This window comes from Canis lupus, chromosome 17, assembly GCF_011100685.1.
Source record: "Canis lupus familiaris isolate Mischka breed German Shepherd chromosome 17, alternate assembly UU_Cfam_GSD_1.0, whole genome shotgun sequence".
Classification (NCBI taxonomy): Eukaryota; Metazoa; Chordata; class Mammalia; order Carnivora; family Canidae; genus Canis; species Canis lupus.
In genome coordinates, this window is record NC_049238.1 from 15,774,529 (window position 1) to 15,801,274 (window position 26,746).

At 38.3% G+C, this 26,746-nt stretch overlaps 2 protein-coding genes and 1 long non-coding RNA gene across 6 annotated transcripts in view; 1 reads left to right on the forward strand and 2 right to left on the reverse strand.

Moving 5' to 3' along the window:
• The window catches only part of LDAH (lipid droplet associated hydrolase), a 104,787-nt gene extending 86,626 nt beyond the window's left edge, over positions 1 to 18,161 (reverse strand). The window contains exons 1-2 of one of the 4 annotated variants that reach the window (XM_038560878.1): positions 18,027 to 18,097; positions 15,517 to 15,603 (exon numbers count right to left, since the gene is read on the reverse strand). The gene's annotated coding sequence lies outside the window, so the exon portion shown is untranslated. Of the gene's footprint in view, positions 1 to 15,516; positions 15,604 to 15,933; positions 16,079 to 18,026 lie in introns of those variants that run through there. The other 3 variants (XM_038560879.1, XM_038560877.1, XM_038560880.1) reach the window with 3 other exon arrangements.
• Positions 17,679 to 26,746, forward strand: part of LOC111090394 — a 69,514-nt gene continuing 60,446 nt past the window's right edge. The window contains exons 1-2 of the mRNA XM_038562396.1: positions 17,679 to 17,946; positions 18,074 to 18,213. Of these exons, the coding sequence (XP_038418324.1) occupies positions 17,679 to 17,946; positions 18,074 to 18,213 (408 nt within the window). The remainder of the gene's footprint in view (positions 17,947 to 18,073; positions 18,214 to 26,746) is intronic.
• Positions 21,247 to 25,105, reverse strand: LOC119869809. Its single transcript, XR_005372162.1, has 3 exons — positions 24,906 to 25,105; positions 24,085 to 24,152; positions 21,247 to 22,093 (listed from the first exon to the last, which is right to left on the reverse strand). It is a non-coding gene; the product is annotated as an uncharacterized LOC119869809 (long non-coding RNA).

Here is a 26,746-nt window from a genome sequence, read left to right on the forward strand (position 1 = left end):
AGAGAGAGGCAGAGACACAGGCAGAGGGAGAAGCAGGCTCCATGCACCGGGAGCCCGATGTGGGATTCGATCCCGGGTCTCCAGGATCGCGCCCTGGGCCAAAGGCAGGCGCCAAACCGCTGTGCCACCCAGGGATCCCCAAATGATACAGATTAAAAAAAAAAAACTTGGTAATACAAATCAAAACCACAATGATATACCACTTCACACCAGTCAAAATGGCTAAAATTAACAAGCCAGGAAACAACAGATGTTGGTGAGGTAGTGGAGAAGGGGGACTCTCCTGCACTGTTGGTGGGAATGCAAACTGGTGCAGCTACTCTGGAAACAGTGTGGATGTTCCTCAAAAAGTTAAAAATAGAACCACACTAGGACCCAGCAATTACACTGGGTAATTACCCAAGTAGGTGTTTACCCAAAGAATATAAAAATACTGATTCGAAGGGGCACATGCAACTAGATGTTTATAGCAGCATTATCAGCGATAGCCAAATTATAGAGAGAGCCCAAATGTCCATCAACAGATGGATGGATTAAAGAATAGGTGGTGTATATACACAATAGAATATTACTCAGCCATCAAAAGAATGAAATCTTGTCATGTGCAACAACATGGATGGAGCTGTATTATGCTAAGTAGTCAGTCAGAGAAAGATAAATACCATACGATTTTACTCATATGTGGAATTTACAAAACAAAACAGATGAACATAAGGGAAGGGGATTAGAAAAAGAGAGGGTCTTTTAACAAGAGAGAACAGTTGATTAAAGGAGGTGGGTGGGGGATGGGCTAGATGGGTGATGGGTATTAAGGAGAGCACTCGTTGTGATGAGTGCCGGGTGTTGTATGTAAGTGATGAATCACTAAATTCTACTCCTGAAAATACTGCACTATATGTTAACTAAATGGAAACTAAATAAAAACTTGAAACAAACAAAAAACCACAAACTTGTGTTGTAGTCATCAATTAAATTACATTACCTTTGAAATATAGTGAGATGATTTTCTTTCAAAGTTAAAACCCTAACAATGCGTAACAATAACTTGTACTACTTATCATATATACAAACAAGCCAGCTAAGAAGCTCCTAAGCTTTTTCAAATGATAAAATCTTTATACAAGTTGTAGGCTGTGTTATTGCCCAACAACTACACAGAGCAGAGCATATACTTTGCATGTGTCTGAGCTCTGACTGGCAGTTAGTTAATGCTTTTTCTGGGCACTAATACTAAAATTACTTGTGAAATGTTTAGTGACTGAGCAAATGAAAATTAAATTTTTAAAGTCCCAGGGACAAGATACTGAATTTGTAATTATTTTCAAAACACAATATAAGAAGTAAACATATGTACAAAAAAAGCAGCAGCAGCTTTATTTAAAGTTCTATAGGTTTTTAGTTACTCTAGTAGCAAACATTAACATGCTGGTGATCTCTAAATCTCATGAATCTGGGAGTTGTTTTAAATTAGACTTTTTTTTTGTTTTTTTAAATTTAAAATGTACACTAAAATTAAGTTCAATCCTATGTTAGCAAGGAAACACTAGCTTGTTGTTTCAAATTGTTCCACTAAGAACAAAAAATTGTTCTTAGTGGAACAATTTGAAAAGCCAGAAAATATTGAAAAAAAAACCTGTTAAAAAATCAGTAATCAATAAAAGAACCATTCAAGAATGTGAAATAAGATAGGAAAGAGAGAATACATTTAATATGAAAATGAGAGGAAAGCAGAGAAGTAACTCAGAACAGGTATAACAAATACATTTTAAAACGATAGTAAAATTACATAGTTAAACACAAATATGTCAGTAATATATTAAGTGAAAATATATCAGTAATAAATTAAATGTAAATAGACCAATTATGCTAATTAGATAAAGGCAAATATGATCAGATTGGATAAAAATAAAACATGTAACTGTATGCTTATAAATGATATACATTAAGAATAAAGATACATAAGGAACAAAAGTGAAAGGATGGATATAATTTACCACAGATATACTAATCAAAGAAGAGGTGGTATACTTATACTGAGATCAGATTTAAAAAGTAAACTTTAAAGTAAAAAGTATATGAGAGATAAACAGGAGCATTTCAAAAAGTCAATCCACGAGGAGACCATAACAATTTTAAATAAACATGGACTTAAAATTTTAGCCCCCAGAGATAAATTAAAAATTGACAAATGTAAAAGGAGAAATAAAGATCACAATCATGGAAGTGGTCTTGGAAGTGGAAGATTCTGACATACTTCAGTATCTGATATACAAAACCAAGAAAAGTCAATGAAAATAAAGAAAATTTGAATAATGCAATTGTTTATACGAACACAATGAACATTATTTACATGTGTAGAATTCTATACCATATAATGGTAAAATGCACATCCTTTTCAAGTGTTCATAGAACATAAACTGACCATATACTGAGCCATATATCAAGTCTCAACAAATTTCCAAAAAGTGAAATAATATAATAGAGTATATTTTTTAACCACAGTAGAATTAAGCTATAAAATTAAAAAAAAATAAGAAAATCCCCCAAATTTTGGAAATTTAGCAATAAACCACCAAATAACTCACGAGTAAGAGAAGAATTCACAACATAATTGACAACCAAATAATAATGAAATAAATAATGAAAAAGATATATCAAAATGAATTGGATGCAGAAAAAGGTATGACTGCAGAAAATTTAAAGTCTTAAAACGCTTTCTAAAATATCAGAAAAAAGGGCTGGAAATCAAAGATCTAAACATCTATCTTAATTAGTCAGAAAAACTAAATGCATCCAAATAAAGAAAAATAGAGAAAAGTAAGTAATAAAGAATAAAAATTAGTAGAAAAAAGTTTACATTTGAGAGGATTAACAATGCCTGAAATCTAGGCTTTGAAAAGACCTATAAACAACTTCCTGAAAAGACTCATCAAAAAAAAGGGCACAAATATCCATTCAGATGTGAAGAGGATATCACTCTAGATTCTATGGATATTAAAAAGATAATAAAAGAAGTATCATAGAAGAACTTTATGGCAATAAATTTGATATGTGCAAATTCCAAGGCAAATGCAAAAAGGCTAGAAGACTTTTAACAGTCCAATAGCTACTAAAAACATTGAATAATTTCAGGTACAGATGAGAGTCAACACTTAAGGAAGAAATAACACCAATCTTACAAAGTTGTCCAGAAAATAGAAAAAGATGGACCTCTTCCCAATTCATTTTATGAGTCTTGCGAACCTTGATATCAATACCTGACAAAGACATCATATCAAAGGAAAATTACAGGCCAATCTCTCCATGAACAGAGATGCAAAAACTCCACTGAAAATACTGCAGGCAAAATCCAGTGATACATATGACCAAATTGTGTCTATATCAGAAATGTACGACTGTTTAAACATTCAAAATTTGGTCAATTTATCACATTAATAAAGGAGAAAACCATATAATTGTCTCAACTAATGAATGAAATGAAAAAACATCTGATTATATCCAATAAAGAATCATGAAAAATCCCTTTAAGAAAAGAAGAGTCCAAGATGGCAGAAGAGTAGAAGACCTTAGTTTTGTCTAGTCCCAGGAATTCATCTAGATAACTATCAAATCATTCTGGACATCTGTAAACTCAACCAGAGATCTAAGAAAAGAATAGCTGCAACTCTACAAATAGAAAAGCAACCACTTTCTGCAAGGTAGGCGGTGCAAAGTAGTGAATCCCAGGTGGTATATAGGAAGAGAGATCACAGGGAGAGGGAGACGACTTCAGTAGTCAGCACCAGAAAGTGATATAGCAGTGGAGTGTAAAATCAGAACATTTAGGGGTCTGCTCCAGTGAGGGAAGACCTGGCCAGAAAGGTGCTCAGGTGGGTGGGGTGGAATCTTAGATGCGACAGTGTGGTCTCAGGATCACAGGAAGACAAGAGGTGCCTGAGTGTGGCAGAGTTTCCAGGCATGAGTTTCAGGCTGCAATCAGCGAGCCCAGGAGTGGGCTCTCAGCTTGAGGTTACCATGGACCATGAACCCCAGAATGGTTGGGTGACTGCTCCCAAGCAGGGGCCCAGCAAGTGGCAGAACCATCATGAGACCCTTCCTTGCCCAATAGGAGTGGCACAGGTGTGAGCCACAGGAGTCTGCAGGGTTTGGTGACTCAAAATAGGCTCATATGCCTGAGACAGAAATGCTCAGTTACAGGCTAGGTCAGCATGGAGTGCGGACAGAGACCAGGGAGACAGGCATGACGAACTGCTTTTCCTCGAGGGTGTACTGAGGAGGGGGGCCCCAGGCTTTCAGATCCAGTGTTGGAGAATGGGAGGCTACCATTTTCACTCTCATCCTCTAAGGTGGCAGAGAAAGCATTCGGGGAACCAAAGCCATGTATTGTAATCCATAGAGCAATCTGGAACAGATTACTTATCCTAGCCCTGGGAAGGGCGGTGCAATTGTGCCTGGGACAAATCCACCTGAGAATCAGTGGAACAGGTCCTTCCCCCAGAAGATCAACAGGAACATCCAGTCAAGACCAAATCTACTGATACAGAGAACTGCAAAACACCAGCACTAGGGCAGAACAGCATATAGAATTCATGTTTTTTTTTCCCCCATGATTCTCTAGTCTTTCAATCTTAATTTTTTTCTCTTCCCTTTTTCAACAAATTTATTTGATCAATTCTTTTTTAAAAATCTTTTTTAATTTTTATTTTTACAGTGACATTCTATTCTTCCATTATATTTAATTTTATTTCTGTACACATATAAGTTTTTATTTCTTTACAATAAGTCTAGTCTTCTAACAAATGGACCAAAATACACACAGGATCCAGCACATTGCTCTGTTCTGACCATCCGTCTGATTATATTCTCTTTTTCTCTCTCTTTTTCTTTTGGTTTTGGGGCTCTTCTGACTTGTTAAGTATATATTTCTCTGGGATTGTTGTTGCCATTTCAGTATTTTGTTGTCTCATTCGTCTATTCTTCTATGGACAGAATGACAAGACAGAAAAACTCACCTGAAAAGAGAGTAAGAGCAGTACTGACTGCCAGGGATCTAGTCAGCATGGACATAAATAAATGTTGGAACTAGAGTTCAAAATAACAGTTAAAAAATACTAGCTGGGCTTCAAAAAAGCAGAGAAGACACTAGAGAATCCTTTTCTGAAAAGAACCTTAATCCAGTTGAAATCAAAAAGGCTATTAATGAGATGGAATACATAATGGAGGCTCTAACTGCTAGGATATAATAAAGCAGGAAACAGAATTAGTGATATAGAAGACAAAATGATGGAGAATAAAGAAGTTGAAAAAAAGAGAGATAAACAACTATTGGATCATGAGGGGAGAATTCAAAGATAAGTGATACCATAAAGTGAGACAATATTAAAATAATTGGTATTCTGGAAGGGGGGGTGCAGAAGGTATGCTGGAGCAAATTATAGTGGAGAACATCCCTAGTCTAAGGAAGGAAACAGGCATTCAAGTCCAGGAGGCACAGAGAAATCAATAAAAATAGTTTCACACCCCAACATATAATAGTGAAACTTGCAAATCTCAGAAACAAAGAGAAAATTCTAAAGGCAGTTTGGGACAAGAGGTCTGTAAACTACATGGGTAGAAACAGTAGACTAGCAGTAGACCTATCCACAGACACCTGGCAGGCCAGAAAGGACTGGTATATTCAGTGTGCTAAATGAGAAAAATATGCAGCCAAGAATACTTTATCCAGCTAGGATGTCATTCACAATAGGAGAGATAAAAAGTTTCCAGGACAAACAGAAACTAAAAGAATTTGTGGCCCAAAAATAACAGAGACCAGAAAGGAACAGAGACAATACACAGAAACAGTGACTTTACAGGTCATACAATGGTACTAAATTAATATCTTTCAATAATTACTCTGAATATAAATGGGCTAAATGCCCCAATCAAAACTTACACAGGGTATCAGATTAGATAAAAAAGATCCATTGATATGCTGTCTGCAAGAAACTCATTTTAGACCCAAAGACACCAGGTTGAAAGTGAGGGGGTGGAAAAGCAGTTATGCTTTAAGAAATTTTTTTTTGAAGATTTTATTTACTTATTCCTGGGAGATACAGAGAGGCAGAGACATAGGCAGAGGGAGAAGCAAGTTTGCTGTGGGTAGCCTGAGGTCTAACTTGATCCTAGGACCCTGGTATCATAACCTGAGACAAAGGCAAATGCTCAACCCCTGAGCCATCCAGATGCCCTCATCATGCTAACAGATATCAAAAGAAAGTTGAGGTGGCAATCCTTATATCAGACAAATTAGATTTTAAACCAAAGACTGTAAGAAAAGATAAGAAAGGACATTATGTTGTAATTAAAGGGTCCACCCAACAATATCTAACAATTGTAAATATTTATGCCCCTAACATGGGAACAGCCATTTATACAAGCCAATTAATAACAAAATTAAAGAAACACATCATCATCATCATCATAGTAGAGGACTTTAACACCCCACTCATTGCAATGGACAGATAATCTAAGCAGAAGATCAGTAAGGAAACAAGGGTTTTGAACGACACACTGGACCAGAGGGACTTCACAGATATATTTAGAGCGTTCCATCCTAAATCAACAGAACATTCTTCTCGAGTACACATGGAACATTCCAGAATAGATCACATACTGGGTCACAAATCAAGTCTCAAACAGTACCAAAAGACTGGGATCATTCCCTGCATATTTTCAGACCACAATGCTTTGAAATTGGAACTCAATCACAAGAGGGAATTTGGAAAGAACTCAAATACAAGGAGGCTAAAGAGCATCCTACTAAAGAATGAATGGGTCAACCAGAAAATTAAAGAATTTTAAAAATCCATGGAAACAAATGAAAATTAAAACACAAGTGTTCAAAACCTTTGGGATGCAGCAAAGGAGGTCCTAAGAGGGGAGTGCATAGCAATACAAGCTTTTCTGAAGAAACTTAAAGGTCTCAAATACACATCCTATCTTTACACATAAAGGAGCTGGAGGAAAAACAGCAAATAAAGGCTAAACCCAGCAGGAGAAGAGAATTAATAAAGATTAGAGCAGAAATGAATGAAATAGAAACCAAAAGAACAGTAGAACAGATGAACTAAACCAGGAGCTGGTTCTCTGAAAGAATTAATAAGTTGATAAACCGCTGGCCAAACTTACCAAAAAGAAAAGAGCAAAGACTCATATAAAATCATGAATGAAAGAGAAGAGTTCATAACTAACACTGAAGAAATATAATCAATTATAAGAACATATTATGAGGGGTGCCTGGGTGGCTCAGTGGTTGAGTGTCTGCCTTTGTCTCAGGTCGTGATCCTGGGGTCCTGGGATCAAGTTCTGCATCAGGCTCCCAACAGGGAGCCTGCTTCTCCATCTGTCTCTGCCTCTCTCTCTGTGTCTCTCATGAATAAATAAAATCTTAAAAAAATATTACGAGCAACTATATGCCAACAGATTAAGCAATATAGAAGAAATGGATGTATTCCTAGAGATGTATAAACTACCAAAACTGAAACAGGAAGAAATAGAAAGCCTAAAGAGACCCATAACCAGCAAGGAAATTGAAGCAGTAATCAAAAATCTCCCAACAAACAAGAGTCCAGGGCCAGATGGCTTCCTAGGGGAATTCTACCAAACATTTAAAGAAGAACTAATACCCATTCTTTTGAAGCTGTTTCAAAAAATAGAAATGGAAGGAAAACTTCCAAACTCTTTCCACGAGGCCAGCATTACCTTGATCCCAAAACTAGACAAAGACCCCACTACAAGGAGAATTACAGACCAATTTCCCTGATGAACATGGATGCCAAAATTCTCACCAAAATACTAGCCAATAGGATCCAACAGTCCATTAAAAAGATCATTCACCACGACCAAGTGGGATTTATAACAGGGCTGCAAGTGTGGTTCAACATCTGCAAATCAACGTGATACACTACATTAATAAAAAAAAGGAAAAGATCCTCTTGATAGATGCAGAAAAAGCATTTGACAAAGTATAGCACCCTTTCTTGATTAAACTCTTCACAGTGTAGGGATGGAAAGAACATACCTCAATACCATAAAAGCCATATATGAAATGCCCACAGTAAATATTTCTCAATGGGGAAAAACTGACAGCTTTTCTCCTAAGTTCAGAAACAGGGATGTCTACTCATCACTCCTGTTCAACACAGTATTAGAAGTTCTAGCCTCAGTAATCAGACAACAAAAAGAAATAAAAGTCACCCAAATTGGCAAAGAAGTCAAACACTTACTCTTTGCAGATGACATGATACTCTATATGAAAAACCTGAAAGATGCCTCCCCAAAATTGCTCAAACTCATACAGGAATTCAGCAAAGTGGCAAGATATAAAAATTAATGCACAGAAACCAGTTTCATTTCTATATACTAACAATGAGAAAGAAAGAGAAATTAAGGAATCTATCCTATTTACAATTGCATCAAAAGCTATACGATACCTAGGAATAAACCTAGTCAAAGAGGCAAAGGATCTGTATTCAGAAAACTATAGAACGCTCATGAAAGAAATTGAGGAAGACACAAAAGAATGGAAAAACACTTCATGCTCATGGATTGTAAGAACATATACTGTCAACGCTCTTACACTGCTGTTGGGAATGCAAGCTGGTGTAGCCACTCTGGAAAATGGTATGGAGGTTCCTCGAGAAGTTAAAAATAGAGCTACCCTATGACCCAACAATTACAGTACTAGGTATTTACCCCAAAGATACAAACGTAGTGATCTGAAGGGGTACCTGCACCCCATTGTTTATAGCAGCAATGTCCACAATAGCTAAACTATGGAAAGAGCCCAGATGCCCATCAACAGAGGAATGGATAAAGATGTGAGATCTATATATTATACATATATAATATATATAATATATGGAATATATGGAATTATATATATGAATTATATATAATGGAATATTACTCAGCCATTAGAAAAAATGAAATTTTACCATTTACATTGACATGGATAGAACTGGAGGGTATTATGCTGAGTGAAATAAGTTAGTCAGAGAAAAGAATTATCATATGGTTTCACTCATATGTAGAAGAAACGAAACAGCACAGAGGATCATAAGGGAAGCAAGTGAAAACGCAATGGAAAAAAATCCGAAAGGGAGACAAACCATGAGCAAACCTTAACTATAGGAAACAAAGCAACGGTTGCTGGAGGGAAGGTAGGGGGATGGGTAACTGGGTGATGGGCACTAAGGAGGGCACATGATCTGATAAGCACTGGGAGTTACATGTGATTGATTTATTACTGAACTGTACATCTGAAACTAATGATGTAGTGTATGTGGGTTAATTGAGTTTAGATTAAAAATGGGGAAGGATTTGATTAATGTAGTTTTTTTTTTTTTACATTTTTAATGTAGTTCTTTTAAAAAGATTGTGAAAGACAAAAAAAAAAAAAAGAAGAAGACTACACTAGAGTTTGGAAACTATCAAAATAACCTAAGCAAGAAGTAAGGGTGGGAATAAAGGAGTGAATGTGAGACTCAAGTCTTAGTAATGATTCTCTATGAGAAGCTAGGGAAGGGCAAATCACAAAGATGACTTAAATTCTATGCTAAGATGAGGAGAATGGAAGTACTACTCACATAAAGAGGAACTACCAGGGAAGGGAAGTTAGTTGGAGGAAAGGAAGTTGATTGAGTTACAAATATTCTAAGTTTCAAGAAAATAAGGGACAAGAGCAGAAGACAGTAGGAGCTACAGAACCAAAGCTCCAGAAGGTCTCAGTAGAGATATGATTTGCCCAGCTCCTTCTTAAAGAGCTCCCTTACCTTGGCTTCACTGATACCTCCCCGTCCTCATTGAGACATTTTCCTCCCCCATTCCCTATATCCAAAGGTTCTGCCCAGGGTAGAACCTTCTCCCTTTAAGTGCTAACTACTGAGCACTTTTATCTGGGTGCCTCCCTGATATATCAACCTTTCATAAGTGCCAAAAATACAAATCACTTTATTTCAAAAATCAACTCTACAGACCCTATACCCTGACTTCTCTGTTGCCATACAGAGTACCATTATTCACCCAGTCACCTAACTCAAAAGATTCTTTGACGGCTCCTGCTGGAATTTGGAGGTGGGGATACCGTGGCGAGGGATATCCCTGGGCAAGAAAAAAAGAAGACAGCAAAAGAATGAAAAGAAACAATTAGGAATAGGCGTGAACTAATAAGATATGTAAAGACATGTGAGCCACAGGGAATGTTTCAAGAAAGTTAGGGGCTGGTAATGAATTTCTGAAAATATATAAATATCAAAAAGCAAGAGAAATGAGGCAATATTAAGAATTCACATTTTAAGAGTACTTTCTATAAACCAGGTGCTGTGCTAAACATGTTATAAATATAGTATCACTTACTCCAACAGCAATCTTATGGTGATGTGCATTATTGTTTCCTCCCTCTACCCCAACAAAACATGTGAGGAGATAATGGATTGAAAGATACTAAGGAATTTATGTTAAGGTCACACAACTAGTAAGCTGGATTGGGGCTGAAATTTAAACCCAGATGTCTGAATGACTCCAGAGGTCACATTCTTTGAGAAATTTTACTTATGTATATATACCTTATGTATAATTTCATTGGAATGGATAAATGAGAAATATTCTGAGATTTTTTTTAATAGTCAATATTTTTTAATCTTTTACATGCCTCATCTCTACTTCTCCTTTTCACTTCCATGCATATCACTTGGAAACACATCTTACTAACTTAGTTATAAAGTCTTCCATGTTTTTCTGTAGTCACATACAAATATTCATAAGTACTTATACACAATTTGATAAATATAAGTTGTCAGTGTTTGATAAATAGGAGGATATTATACACAGTTCAATGCATTTTGCTTTCATACTTAATAACACACGAAAATACTGCCAAATCTAACAGAATAACTAATTCATTATTTTTAATGTTTCTATAATATGGATACACCATAATTCATGTGACCATTTCCCTGTTAACAGGCACTCAATTAGTTCCCAGTGTTTTGGGACAACGTTGCAATAAGTACTCTTAAATCTCCATGTTCTTACATATATCCATACATACCAGTTCTTTTGTTTCTAATGGCCAGATTCCCAAGTATGGAGTTACCGCCTTGAATTTTAACAGGTGTTGCCAGACTGCTTTCCAAAAAGACTGTAAGAATCACATTTCCTCTAGCAATCTAGGAAGGTATCCTTCCCTTTATAATCCTATCATCAATAAGTAGTACCATTATTTTTAAGTCTTCAGATATTTTATACCTCACTCTAGTTTGCATTTCTCTGCTGCTTAGTGCATTTGAACATCTTTTAATGTTTGCTTGCTTTTGAACTTTTTCTTCTATGAACTATTTATATGCCCATGTTTTAAATGGGTTATTTATCTTTTTTTTATTGGCTTATAAAAGAATTTTGTATATTGCTGACACTCAACCCTTTTCTGGGCTCCTATATTTTACATACAACTTCGTAGATGTTTATTTTCATTTTTGTCATTCTAGTGTTCACATTTTAACTTTTGATCTACCTATATAACTATCTACCTTGTTTTCTTTCAGATAGAAAGCTACATGTGCTAATACCATTTAATAAAGAAACCATCTTTTCTCCAGTGAATTAAAATACAATTATTTTTCATATAATAAATTTTCATACTTACTGGGAGCTTCTTTTTTTTTAAATATTTATTTATTCATAAGAGTGACAAAGAGAGAGGCAGAGACATAGGCAGAGTTGGGAAAGCAGGCTCCCTGTGGGAAGCCTGATGCGGGACTCAATCCCAGGATCCCACAAGACAAAGATGCTCAACCACTGAGTCACCCAGGCATCCCCTTACTGGGAGCTTCTTAACTATAGAAATACAAACTTCAGAAAACCAAAACAAGGAAAAAAATCTTAAAAGCGGACAGAGAAGACATAGTATCCACAGGGGAACAAGAATTTGAATGTCAGATTTCTCATCAGAAATCAGGGAGGCCAGAAAAATGTGGCACATTTTTCAAGTGCTGAAGGAAAATAACTGTCAACCCCAAATTCCTATCAGGATAAATTACCCCTCAAAAGTGAAGGGTAAATAAAGATATTCTCAAGTGAAGAAGAACAAAAGGAATTTGTGACTAATAGATCTATCCTTAGGAAGTTCTCCAAACAGAAAGAAATAAGTAAATAAGGTTTAACTTCAGAAGAGGAAGAACAATGGAATGGTTAAAAGCAGTGGTTAATATAATGGACTATCCTCTCCTTATAAATCTTTTAAATCATATTTGATGATTGAACCAAAAGTTATAGCATTGTTTGATGTGCTGCTCAGTGTATATAGAGGAAATATGACATATGTAAGAAGTGGAGAGGGTAAAAGGACCTAAATATAAGTAAGGTTTCTACATTTCACTTGAGGTAGTAAAATGTCACTACTAGCAGGCTGTGTGATGTTACACATATATAACCGTTATATCGAGGGCAATCACTAAAAAAAACAGTATACTAAGCAATAAACTAAAATAAAATGTCAAACGGATTTTTTTTTTTTTTTTTTTTTTTTAAAGAGAGAGAGCGCGCAAGTGGGACGGGCAGGGGCAGAAGGAGAGAGAGGATCCCAACCAGACTCCCAACCAGCGTGGAGCTAATGGAGTTGGGGGGGGGGGGGTACTGAATCTTACCACCCAGGAATTATGACCTAAGCCGAAATCAAGAGTCAGATGCTTAACTGAATGAGCCACCCAGGTGCTCCCAAATGGAATTCTAAGAAATATTCAAGTAGCCTACAAGAAGCAAGAAAAGAGAAACAGAAATGAGGAAACAGACAGAAAAGAAATAATAATAAAATGGCTGAATTATGCCCTAAAATATCTATAATTACTTCAAATATGAATGGTCTAATTATACCAGTTGAATGGCAAAGAAAGGTAGTAAGGATTTAAAAAGAAACATGACCAAACTATATGTTGTCTACAGGAAACTCATTTCAAACATAATGACATGCATAGGCTGAAGATAAAAGAATGAAAAAAGATACATTGTGCTAATATCATTTTTTTTTACTAATATCATTTCTTTTTTTTTTAAATTTTTATTTATTTATGATAGTCACACAGAGAGAGAGAGAGGCGCAGAGACACAGGCAGAGGGAGAAGCAGGCTCCATGCACCGGGAGCCCGATGTGGGATTCGATCCCGGGTCTACCAGGATCGCGCCCTGGGCCAAAGGCAGGCGCCAAACCGCTGCGCCACCCAGGGATCCCACTAATATCATTTCTTAAAAGCAAATTTGGCTATATTACTATACTATATTACTGTCACAAAAAGTAGACTTCATAGCAAAGAAAATAACTGGATAAAGAGGGACACGTCATAATGATAAAAGGATTAATTCACCCAAAAGATCTTAAATGTATGTGTGGGGCGCCTGAGTGGCTTAGTCAGTTAAGCATCTGCCTTCAGCTCAGGTCATGATCTCAAGGTTCTGGGATCAAGCCCCACATTGGGGAGTGCTCAGTGGGGAGTCGGCTTCCACCTCTCCCTCTGTGCACATGCTCCCTCTCTCTTTCAAATAAATGGATAAAATCTTTTAAAAAATATATATTCAATGAACAACTGACATTCAAAATACATTAAGCAAAGACTAATAGAGCTGAAAAAGAGAAAGAAAAAGGCACAATTATAGTTGGCAATCTCAGTAATCAAAGAACTACTAGATAGACAATCAACAAAGTGGGGAAGAATGGAACATCCCATCAACCAACAGGATGAAATTGACATGTAACTGACATCCAATACCAGCAGACTAGGTATTCCTTTCAAGGGCCAGTGGAACACTCACCAAGATACACCATATTCTGGGTCATACAACATATGTAAAGGAATTAAAATCATTTAGCTTATGTCTTCATTATGGAATAAGGCTAGACATCAATAATAGAAAGACAACAAGTAAATCTCCAAATACCCAGAAACGAGAGAACACACATCTACCTAATCCACAGGTCAAAGCAGAAGTTTCAAAGGAATTTTAGGAATACATAAAACTCCATGAAAACGGAAATACAATATATAAAAATTTGTGAGATACAATGAAAGCAATGTTGAGAGGGAAATCTATAGCACTATATGCTAACATCAGAAATGAGAAAAGGTCTTAAGTCAATAACGAAGAAACTAGAAAAAAGAGTAGAATAAAGGTAAGGCAGGCAGAGGAAGAAAACAGGCAGAGGAAGAAAATAAATATCAGATAAAAAAATCAATAAAATTGGAAGTAGAGAAAAATGAATTAAATAAAGAACTAGTTCTTTGAAAAAGACCAATAAAATCAATAAAACTCCACTGAGAAAGATAGAAGGCACAAATTACTAATACCAAGAATGAAATATAGGTTTATCACTAAAGACTCTACAGAATACTAGTGTGCTGATAAAGACAAAACCAAAGACAGCACATGAAAAGAAAACTATGTACCAATACATCTCATATCTACATCTTAACAGAATATTAGCAAAAATAATCCAGCAATATATAAAAATATTATATATTATGATCAAGTGGGACCTATTCCACATATGTTTAACATTCAAAAATTAAACAATGTAATCCACCATAACAAGGTGCTAAAGAAGAAAAAATATATGATCACATAAATTAACTAAATATACACTATATGATCCAGCAATTGCATTCTTGGGTATTTATCCCAGAGAAATAAAAATATGTTCACACAAAATTTCAAAGGTTTATAGCATTTGTAATTGTAATAGCCTATAACTGGACACAACCCAAATGTCCTTCGACAAATTAATGGTTAAACAAACTGTGATACAGTCATACCATAGAATACTACTCAGCAATAAAAAGAAACAAATTATTGACATACTCAACAACTTGAATGGATCTCAAAGGAAGTATGCAAAATAAAGAAATCTCAAAAAGTCCTATACTATATGATTGTGTTTATACTACATTTTTGAAATAGGCAAAATTATCAAGTTGGAGAATAGTGGTTACCAGCGGTTAGGGACTGGGGTGTGATGAGATGGCTGATTATATGAAGCTATATATATGTATACACACTCAAATGAGTGCTTGTGAAATAGAGGAAATCTCAGTAAATTCTGTGGATATATTAATGCCAATTTTCTGCTTTAAGTTATACAAGATACTACCATTGGGGAAGGTTAGTGGAATGGCACATGGGGACCTCTTTGTATATTTTTTTTGCAACTTCCTGTTAACCTAGAATTATTTCAAAATAAAAATTAAAACCACGCATATTTATTTAATTGCAATTGGTACAAGTGGAATTAAAGAGAAAAATTGAGAATCTTATCACAGCCCAAAGCTTCAAGACATACAAAGCTGAAAGTCACCACATAATACAGATGCATAAACAGAAATTTTTTTACAGTCTGCTATAACCATTAAATTTATATCCATTCCATCTTTCTCCAAATAGCTGTTGAAGCAAGAATCATATTCTATGTTGACGTAATGATCATCTTACCAACTGCAACAAAACCACGTTCTTTTTTTGTAGTTCCTTTCCTTTGTGAAGTACATTCTCATCCTTCTCTTCTGACCTTAACAATGGCTGCAAAATAGGCAGTACAACTGATGTAGTATTATTTGTCCAAAGTTATAGGGCTTTAAAATAGTAAAATCAATTCGATAGTCTTCTGACTCCTACTCCAATACTTCCCAGTCACATATCACTCTGAAATTTTATGCAGTACTACAGACTCCAAAAAGATCGCATATTATAGGAGAAAGTCAAAGGAATGGGCATGATGCACATTATACCAAAATTCTGTGCAACAGTCTCTTGCTCTTCCTTGATAAGTGGTCATGAAACCACCAATTTTACAATTTTTTTACTTTTATATTTCAACTAATTTTGATATCTTAATGACCGCATACTAACCTCCAGTGAGATTCTTCTCAACCTGTTTAACTGGGTCAGAAGAAGCTTATATGATGAATACAAAGTCTATCATCCCCACTGCAGAAGTACCAAAACTTCATGAAGCACATGCTATACTCATGATGAACTTGCAGAATTATCTTTTCTTGAAAAAGTAAAAAAAAAAAATTTTTTTCATAACTCCTTTGCGGGTTTTAAGCCACCAACTATTATTGTAATCACACACAAAATAATTTTTTTATTGTCCCAGAAAGCAATTATAAATTGTAATCACACACGAAATAATTTTTTTATTGTCCCAGAAAGTAGTTTTCAGCTTCTGGACATCAGCGAAAACCAAGAATTTCACAAATTTGTATGAACTTCTCTATTTATATATTAAATACACTCACTGAAAGTAATATACCAATTTTCCTTTGAAGTATACTTGAAGTAGATTTCAGAATTAGCATTTAGTTCTAAGTATAGTAATAATAGAAATGAGAAAATGAGAAGAGGATGGGCTTTTCAGGAAAGAAAAAGAAAATCACCTATTACAAAGGTCGAAGTTATCAAAATAAACACCAGTTTCAGAGGAGCACCTACTGTGTTGCTTTGATTGCCCCCTATATACCTATGCTGGAAAGTGGGGCTTTAGGTCTGTAGGCCTTCTTCACCTTTAGGTGAAAAAATGGAAAAAAAAAAATCCAAAAGAGACATTTCCATTTATGGTTTAAGAAAGAAGTTCTTAAAAAAACCCACACAAGCCTTTACGAGTAAAGATTCCAGAGATTTTCCTAACTTTTCTGGGTTTATCTTTCACTATAGAGCTTTGCTCTTAGAATGAAAGTGGGTTGAGAACTATGGGTCAGGGACCTTAGACTATGAACTCTTCCAGTGTTTGGCATACCAGACATAAAGCAGGTGTCAGATTACTACTCCCGAAGAAGAAATGAATTTATGAATCAAATGAATACCTGTCTCATCCTGCCTGGTGTGGAAAACCAGGAAACCCAAGGGTGAGAGTTTAGGCCTCAGGGCGAAGGGTGACTGTAAAGCAGTGTGAGCACCGGATGCCTGCTGGGAAGATCACCTGGAGAGCTGTGGGCATGGGTGTGTTATTCTGAAACAGCTCATGTTCCACGAGTGCTTTGAACACTGTTCTAAGTGCTGTATGAACTACCTCGATTAACAAAGCAATCTTAACAGATACACTAATGTATCCCATTTTACAGATGAGAAAAACCGAGGCACAGACGCCTTCCAAAAAAATACCACAACGCAGGGCAAGTGGTTAGAGGCAACTGAAAGCCTCAAAGGTCCCCCCACAACATGCCCTACTGTAAATTCAAGGGAACAAGCTCCGTTCTGACCTTGGTGCCACCGAGAGATACCTTTTTTTTTTTTTAAGGTTTTATTTATTTTAGAGAGAGAAAGACTTGGGGGGGTGCGGGGGGGGGGGTCAGAGGGAGAGAGTGAGAGAGAATCTCAAGCGGATTCCACGCCGAGCTCAGGAGCCCGGAGCTCATGACCTTGAGCTGAGGTCCCCAGTGGGCCGCCGCAGAAAAATAAAAATACTTGAGCGACTAAGGCTGAACGTCAAGCATGTGGTCGGGGTGGGGGTGGGGCGCGTCAATTCAAAGGGTTCCTGCTGTTAACAAATTTGGGAGAGGCGTGGGGGAGGAGGCTGATCCTACGGGAAAACCTGAGATCCAACCAAAAGAGCCTCTGGTGACCCCGCCGATGGGACAAGTGGGGAGACTGCGATGCACGGAGCCAAGGGCGGGCCAGCTAGAGGAACTCTGATCTCTGGAGTCCCCCCGACCCAGATTTTGGCCCCTCCTGGCCCCTCCTGGCCCCTCCTCCTGGCGGTCAGTTGCCCAAGATCCTGGCCCCTGCCCCCCAAAAGGGCCGCTACAGGCCGCCCGACGAGCTGCAGGCTGCACTTCGTACAAACGGCTCGCTACTGCGCCCACGACAGCGAGCGCTGGGGCAGCACCAAGGTGGTTCTGAATCCCGAGCGGTCGCAGCACGGTCATTCACGCCCCCACGGGCCGGCCTGCCCGCCAGGCCTCGCGCAACGCCGTCCCCGCCACCTGCGGACAGGGCCTCACCTGTCCGCCTAGAAAGCAGCGGGCTCTGCCGCAACGCTCCTGCTTAGACGTCACCGGGAGCGGAAGTCCCGCCTACCCTGACGTCACGTCAGAGCGCCGCGCCGCGCCGCGTCGCGCCGCGGGGAGGCGGTCCCTTTCGACGCGCGACGTGCTCAGGGCTGGGAGCTCCCGGAGCCGGGCGTGTGGGGTACGTGTTCCCGGGGCGGCGAGGCGGCCGGGAGGGTGTAGCTGCGCGGGCGGCCTGTGCTCCCTCCCGTCTGAACGTCACCCTCCTCTTATCCCGGTTGTCCCGCTGTGCCCCGTTCTCCATGCTCGTGTTTCCCTTCCTCCGTTAATGGTTCCATCTCTTCCTCTGCCACACACCCAGGAAAGTTGATTCTCGGGTGACCTTGTCCGTTAGCATTTAGACGGCCCGCCTGGGCCACTCCGCGCTTTTAGCAAAATGTGGGGAAATGTCGGTTCCAGAGGTCTGTCGAGCTTAAGGCACCCAGCCTCCATGAAGACCAAGGTCACAGTGGCCTTGTGAACTGCTGCATCCTGAGTACCTGGCACGTAGGTGAGCGGCGTTCATCTGTGCAGCAGAGCGGTAGCGAACGCGACGTGGGCCGGGAGGAAAGCAGAGGAGCGGACCCGCAAGGCAGCGAATCAGCCGCGGCTAAGCGCCTTCATCCTTTGGTATTCAGCTTCTCCGGGATAGACCCCACCCTCCAACCGCTTGTCCGGCATAGACTGGTACCGCTCGTTCATTTCCTCTCCACTTTTCAGTGTTACTTCCTTAAATACAACAGTTAACACGATGGGTTTAGAAAAAGCCTCTTAAGGTCCAAGACTTTCTTTTTTTTTTTTTTTTTTTATGAATTAACTCATTTTTAAATCCTCACAGCAGCCCAGTGAGGTCACTATTAACCCGTGACCGTAGAGTCTGGAAACACAAATCCACAAAATAAATAAATGAGTGACTCTTTTGCATGGCATTGCCTATGTTCAAGGTCTGCATTACTAATGCACAACTCAATGTATGCATCTCAATGAACAGGATTCACTAATGCAGGCTTTCTTTCAGCGCTTGTGAATGCTTTTGCGGTGCATTTCGTTAAATAAGCCTATGCCAGAAAACTTAACTGAGGAAGTTCAATCATTTAAAAAAAAAAAAAATCTTTCTAGGCTGATGGCTACTCTATTATTATCCCCATTTTTACCTGCAGGATAAAATAAGGCAGAGAAATTAACTTGCCCAAGGTTGCATGGCAGAGCTGGGTTCTACAACTCTGTACAGGGCATAATGCTTGGATGAGTTCCCACCACCTCTGCTTGTGTTGAAGCACTTATTCTTCTACACCTGGGTTACTTGGAGCAGCCTCATAATTTTTCCTTTAAAAAAATTTTTTTTTTTTTTATTTATTTGAGGGAGAGAGTAGTGTGTAACAAGATGGGGGAGGGAAAGGGAGAAGCCGACTTCTTGCTGAGCAGGGAGCCAGATGCAGGACTCGATCCCAGGACCCTGAGATCATGACCTGAGCTGAAGGCAGAAGCTTAACCAACTGAGCCACCCGGTGCCCCAGCCTCATTCTTTTCCATGCATTCTCTCTGCTGTTTCTGGAATGCCCATACTCTCTTCAGCAAAGCTTTCATATTTTTGTGCACACTATTCTCTCTGGCAGGATTGTTCTCTCTCCCTTTCCTAATTCTTCCATCATCTCTAACACTAACACATCATGCAAGATTCACTTTGGCATGGCATTTGCTGGTGCCCCCAGGTGGAGGCCTATATCAATGATACTTATGTTCTTCTGTTAGGGTGCTTATTTGTCTCCAGCATCAGACTGTGAGATCCCAGAGAACAAGTACTCCTTCCTTCTTATATCTTTGTATTTCCTAGGTCTAGAAAAGGGTCTGAGACATGGTGAGCATTCTGTAAATCTGTGTTTAAATGATTCCACTCAAATAGCGCCCTGTGAGGCCTATAGGATCCATTTGGCATGTGTTCTAGGTGAACTTGTATTGTCACACCTGAAAACCAATGCGGAAAAAAAGATATATAAAAACTCCACAATACATAGACAATGAATGAGAAAGTAGGAAATAAGAAAGTAATAAAAGAAAATTAAATGGTGGGGGTGCCTGGATGGGTCAGTCAGTTAAGCATATAACTTGATTTTGGCTCAGGTCATGATCTTGGGGTCATGAGTTCAAGCCCTGCATTGGGCTCTGTACTCCTTGGGGAGTCTGCTTGAGATTTTCTTTCTCCCTCTCCCCCTATCATTCCCCCTACTCTCCACTCATGCACACACACACACACTCACTCACTTTCTAAAATAAGTCTTTAAAAATAAAAAAGAAAAGTAAATTACAATGTGAAGGAGAGTGGGTCAATTAGGTTGGACAGTCAAGGAAGCATCTGAGCTGTCCTAAATGGTAAGAAATCAGCCAGAAAATGTAGTTGAAGGTAACTCCTGCATTCTTCTCATCCCCTGTGTTCGTTCAGTCTTCCCTTCTTTCTTTTGGATATTTGTTTGTTTATTCATGTGAGAGAGAGAGAGAGAGAGAAAGCACAAGCAGCAGAGGGAGAGGTATGCACCTCCCCTGGAGGTGGGAGGGAGAGTAGCAGACTCCTCACTGAGCAGGGAGCCCAACCCAGGGGCTTGATCCTAGGACCCTGGAATCATGACCTAGCCGAAGGCATGTGATTAACCAGCAGAGCCACTCAGGTGGGACCTCTTTATTTTATTTAAAACATTTTTAATACAAGTGTAGTTAACATGCAGTGTTTTGTTAGTTTCAGGTGTACAATCTAGCAATTCAACAATTCCACATATTACTCAGCGCTCATCATGACACCTGTCTTCTTAATCCCCATCATCTATTTCACCCATCCTCACCTACCCACCTCCCATCTGGTAACCATCTGTTTGTTCTCTATAGTTAAGATTCTGTTTCTTGGTTTGTCTCTATTATTTTTTCCCTTTACTCATTTGTTTCTTAAATTCCATATGTGAGTGATATCATACGGTATTTCTCTGACTGGCTTACTTCACTTAACACTATACTCATTAGCTCCATCTATGTTGTTGTAAATGGCAAGATTTCATTCTTTTTTATGGCTGAGTAATATTCCATTGTATATAATACTATTTCTTCTTTATCTGTTCTTCTATTGATAGACGCATGGACTGCTTCCATAATGTGGCTATTGTAGATAATGCTGCTATAAACAAAAGGGTGCATGCATCCCTTTGAATTAGGGTTTTTATATTCTTTGGGTAAATATCCAGTAGTTTGAGTCCTGGATCGTATAGTAGTTCTATTTTTAATTTTTTGAGGAACCTCCATATTGTCCTTTAATACTAGCTCTCGTATCCTAGAGCACTTCTCTATCTAAACACTCCTCTCCTTACCCACAGCTTTAAATACCATTTATAGGTTACTCTTGAAGTCACATTTCCAGCCTAAACTGTTCCCATGGGTTCCAGGCTTATAGACCAGACAACCTTCCTAACATTTCCACTTGAAAGCTAAATAGGCATCTCAAAGTTAACATATCCCACACAGAACTATTGATTTCCCACCCCAAGGACAGGAATGCATCCAGATCTGAGTACAAAGTTGAAACAGGATCTAGAAAAAAACAGCTGAGAAGCGAGGCAGGATTCTCTCTCTAGACTTCACTTCTCTCTGGGCATCTGTTTTGTTATCATTCTTTGGTCCTCAGGCTCCATGACAGAATATGGCTGTTTACAGCTCATGCAATCTATGTTGTAGGTTGAGGAGTTGTGAGTGCTGTTCAGATAGTTTCTGCTTTCCACCTTCTAGGCACTTGCTAGGAAGGTACTTTCCTTATAGTTCAGGGGATGGTGGGAGGAGGGGAGTGACCAGAAGATGTGAATAGTTCTGTCCAATGAGTTATGAAGAAAAATGTTATGTCACTGCCAGGTTGAGCAGTTGATTCCTTATGTGAGATCCTCCGTCACCGTCTTCTTTCACAATGTGATGACAACATTCAAGATGGTGTCTGTCCCAACAGCCGGTATCCTTGAGTAGCTGCTGTTGTATAAAGCCTACTGATCATCCTGTGATGAACAAATGGGAGGAAGAAATGCAGTTTGTTGTTATTTTTGATGATGTTATGGCAGTAAAATGTAGCCTATATAGGCTGCCTGGGCTCTTTCTTCTCTTGATTTTAATTCCAAATACTTGGGGGATAATTTCTGATTGGCTCAGTTTGGGTCTGGCTTCTAGCAGTTGTCCAATGATGAATGACAAGGGCTGGGGTCATATTGTATCTTATACAGAGGGGCTCTCTACTACAGTAAAGGGGGTCATAGTGAGTAGGCAAACATTCCACAAGGGTGTCTCCTGTAAACACGTGGTTATAAAAATTCGACCATTGTATACTGATTTTAAAACAATATATGAAATTGAAGCACTTTGACCTTTTACATAAAAATTTTAGACTCTCATTATTCATTCAATATTTATTGACCACCTATTACATTCCAAACTCTTTTAGGCACCAAGGACACAAAGGCAATCCAGAGAGAAAAACCCTTGCTCTCACAGAAACACAAATAAATGAAATGCATTAATATACAATGATGGCAGAACTAAAAGGATATGAGTCAAGGGTGAGGAGTGCATTCGTTACCTATTGTTGCTTAACAAATTACCCTCAAACATAGCAGGTTAAAACTGTAGATATTTATTATCCCACAGAGCCTTTTGAGGGTCAAGACTCTAGAGGCAGATTAAATGGGGGATCTAGCTCTAAGTCTTTCATGAGGTCTCAGCCAAGCTGGCTGAGCAGAGCTGCAGATATCTCAAAGCTCCACTGGGGCTGGAGAACCCATGGCTGAACTCAAACATGTGTTTATTGGTCAGTCACTGTACCTCATTGGCTGTTGGCCAGTGGCTGACCTACTCCAGGGGCACCTGGGGGCTCATTATAAAATCTTTCAGGAGCTGACTCCATATTTCACTGATGAAGCAATGTCCGCAAAAAGATGCAATGCAGTTTTCTGATTATTTAACTTCATGACTGAGTGGCAAGGAATGATTTATGGAAAGAAAGCTTCAAATCATAAATTGAGGCTTATGTAGAATAGGCTAATTATAGAACTCTAAGGAATATAATGGCCAAAATGAGAGAGAGACTTGTGTCAATTAATATTTATTGAACATTTACTATATGCCAAGTTTTTTGCCAAATGCTTTATGTAGTTCTAGAAGGAGAAAAGAAATTTCAAGACAGTTCAGATGATGACCTCAGATAAATGGTCTCCTTTTTTCCCTATCCATTTGGATTCATGTTTTTTGAGTCTTAGAGGAAGATTATAACGGGAAGCAGAAAGAAGTGATATTCCCACATAATCTGTGAGAGATTTTGGGATCCCAAGGCAGTACTCCTCAGGAACTACTGAGACAGATTATAGTACATATAGGAAATATGTCTCTTGTTGAACTCAGAGAAGCCTCTGTACAATGTCCCATGGACATGAAGTGATTTCAGGGGACTGTTAATCACATTCAGCCCTTACAAGGAGGAACTTGCTGTGGAGGTTGTGTCAGAGCCTCTTGGCATCTCATAGGCAATGTCAATGAAGAGAAAGAGAAGAAAAATAGTTGTATTTTTGATATGGCCCAGATAAGCTATGGAGGGACCCATGAAAACAACTCCTGGAAACTGCCACACATGTTGAGGACCCTTTAGTGAAGGTAAGAGAGTAGCTGGGGACACTTTGCAGAAGGGATGGAGAGCCCACAATAGCAATGAGGATGAAACAGAGAAAGGTGTGACACTTAGATATTTATGATAGGAAAGAATGCTTCATTTTTCCCCCAAGATTTTATTTATTTATTCATGAGAGACACACGGAGGCAGAGACATAGGCAGAGGGAGAAGCAGGCTCCTTGCACAGAGCCCAAAGTGAGACTCAGTGCAGGACTCCATCCTGGGATCATGCCCTGAGCCAAAGGCGGACACTCAACCACTTAGCCACCCAGGTGTCCTAGAGAGAATACTTCTGATGGATGTTATAAAGATGTTAGAAGGTCCTATACTTACTAGTAAAGTATATTCTCTTCTTCCTCATTATTCCATTGCTCAGAAAGTTGAAACTCTTGGTTAGACCCCTTTTGAAATAGGAAATGGAGATTGAAGATTATGTAAAAAGAAATGTGAGGAAGAAAAAGAGCAAAGAAATAGAAGAAAATTTTTTTCTAAATATAGGAGACAACTAAAATTTATTCTGAATATATGTTCTTTTTTTAAAATATAAATTCATTAGCCAACATAAAGTACATACTTAGTTTCAGATGTAGTGTGCAATGATTTATCAGTTGTGTATAATAACCAAAGCTCATCACATCATGGGCTCTCCTTAATGCCCATCACCAAATTACCCTATCCCATCACCCACCTCCCCTCCATCAATCCTGTTTGTTTCCTATAGTTAAGAGTTGCTCATGGTTTTTCTCCCTTTCTGATGACTTCCCATTCAGTTTCCCTCCCTTTCCCTGTGATCCTTTGCACTGTTTCTTACATTCCATATATGAGTGAAACCATATTATAATTGTCTTTCTCTGATTGACTTACTTCACTCAGCAGAATACCCTCTAGTTTCATTCATGTCGATATAAATGGTAAGATTTCACCTTTCTGAAGGCTGGTAATAATTCCATTTTGTGTGTGTGTGTGTGTGTGTATGTATATACACATATATACATACACACACACACACACACCATATTCATTGTGTGTATATATGCCAGCAGAATATATATATTCTATATTCTATAAGAAGATTTATATATATATATACCATATCTTCTTTATCCATTGTACCATATATTCTTTATCCAATATTCCATTGTGTATATACATACCATATCTTCTTTATCCATTCATCTGTCGTTGGACATTTGCACTCTTTCCAGTTTGGCCATTGTGGACATTGCTGCTATGAATACTGGGGTGTCGGCGTCCCTTTGGATTATTACATTTGTATCTTTTGGGTAAATATTTAGTAGTGCAATTGCTGGATTATAGGGTAGCTCTGTTTTTAACTTCTTGAGGAACCTACCTACTGTTTTCCAAAGTGGCTGCACCAGCTTGTATTCCCAACAGCAGTGTAAGAGGGTTCCCCTTTCTCTGCATCCTCACCAACATCTTCTTTTCCTGTCTTGTTCATTTTAGCCATTCTGACTGGTGTGAGGCAGTATCTCATTGTGGTTTTGATTTGTGTTTCTCTGATGCCGAGTGATGTGAGGCATTTTTTCAGGTGTCTGTTAGCCGTATATGTCTTCTTTGGAGAAATGTCTGTCCATATCTTCTGCCCATTGCTTGACTGGATTATTTGTTTTTGGGGTGTTGAGTTTGATACGTTAGTTATAGATCTTGGATGCTAGCCCTTTATCTGATATGTCATTTGCAAATATCTTCTCCTATTCTGTAGTTGCCTTGTAGTTTTGTTGACTGTTTCCTTTGTTGTGCAGAAGCTTTTATAATCTTGATGAAGTCCTAAAATTGTTCATTTTTACTTTTGTTTCCCTTGCCTTTGGAGCCATGTCTAGCAAGAAATTGCTGCAGCTGAGGTCATAGAATTTGCTGCCTGTGTTCTCCTCTAGGATTTTGATGGATCCTATCTCACATTCAGGTCTTTCATCCATTTTGAGTTTAACTTTGTTATGGTGTAAGAAAATGATCTAGTTTTATTCTTCTACGTGTGGTTGTCCAATTTTTGCAACACGATTTATTGAAGAGACCGTCTTTTTTCCACTGGATATTCTTTCCTGCTTTGTCAAAGATTAGTTGACCATAGAGTTGAGTGTCCATTTCTGGGTTCTCTATTTTGTTCCATTGATCTGTGTGACTCTTTTTGTGTTAGTACCATACTGTCTTGATGATCACAGAGTTGCAATAGAGCTTGAAGTCTGGGATTGTGATGTCACCAGGTTTGGTTTTCTTTTTCAGCATTCCTTTGGCTATTTGGGGTCTTCTCTGGTTCCATACAAATCTTAGGATTATTTCTTCCAGCTTTGTGAAAAATGTCAGTGGTATTTTGATATTCTCAATATATGTTCTAGAGATAGAACCACTAGTCATAAATATCAGTAACTTTTGAATTGTGGTTTTCCACTGGCTCTAATAATGAGTTTTCTCCTTTGTAAATTTTTTACTGTAGGTAGTTCTAAAAGCTTGTAAACATAAAATTGCTTCATGCAGCTTCCGTAAGATGGCTCTGGTGCACCCTGGGATCCACATTAATATCTTTTTCAAACACCTTAGATCAAGAAAAGTGATCCACATAATGATTTATCTTAAGCATAAGTTAAAAATCAATAGCTAAACCACTGACAAAGCCATATTTTTAACTCCTATATTATAGCTGTCCTATTTCAGTTGGCATTTAATTATTCAGAGACCCAAAGAGATAGATAGCTCTAAAGACCAGTACACTTGATCTGTGAGATTTGGAAATTCTTGCCAAAGGACTATTCACTGATAGCATTGCCGTTACAGAGGCACTGGCCTTATAAAAGAATGAATTTTTAAAATCTCTGGCAAAGATCAACATTTAGATGTTTGGGCCACCAATGTGTATGTTTGTGTATGTACACACACACACACACACACACCATACACATACATATATGTTGGAAAGAGACTAAAATAATATTTTTAAGACTTTCAAGGTAATTCACCATATATAATGTAACTGCAACTC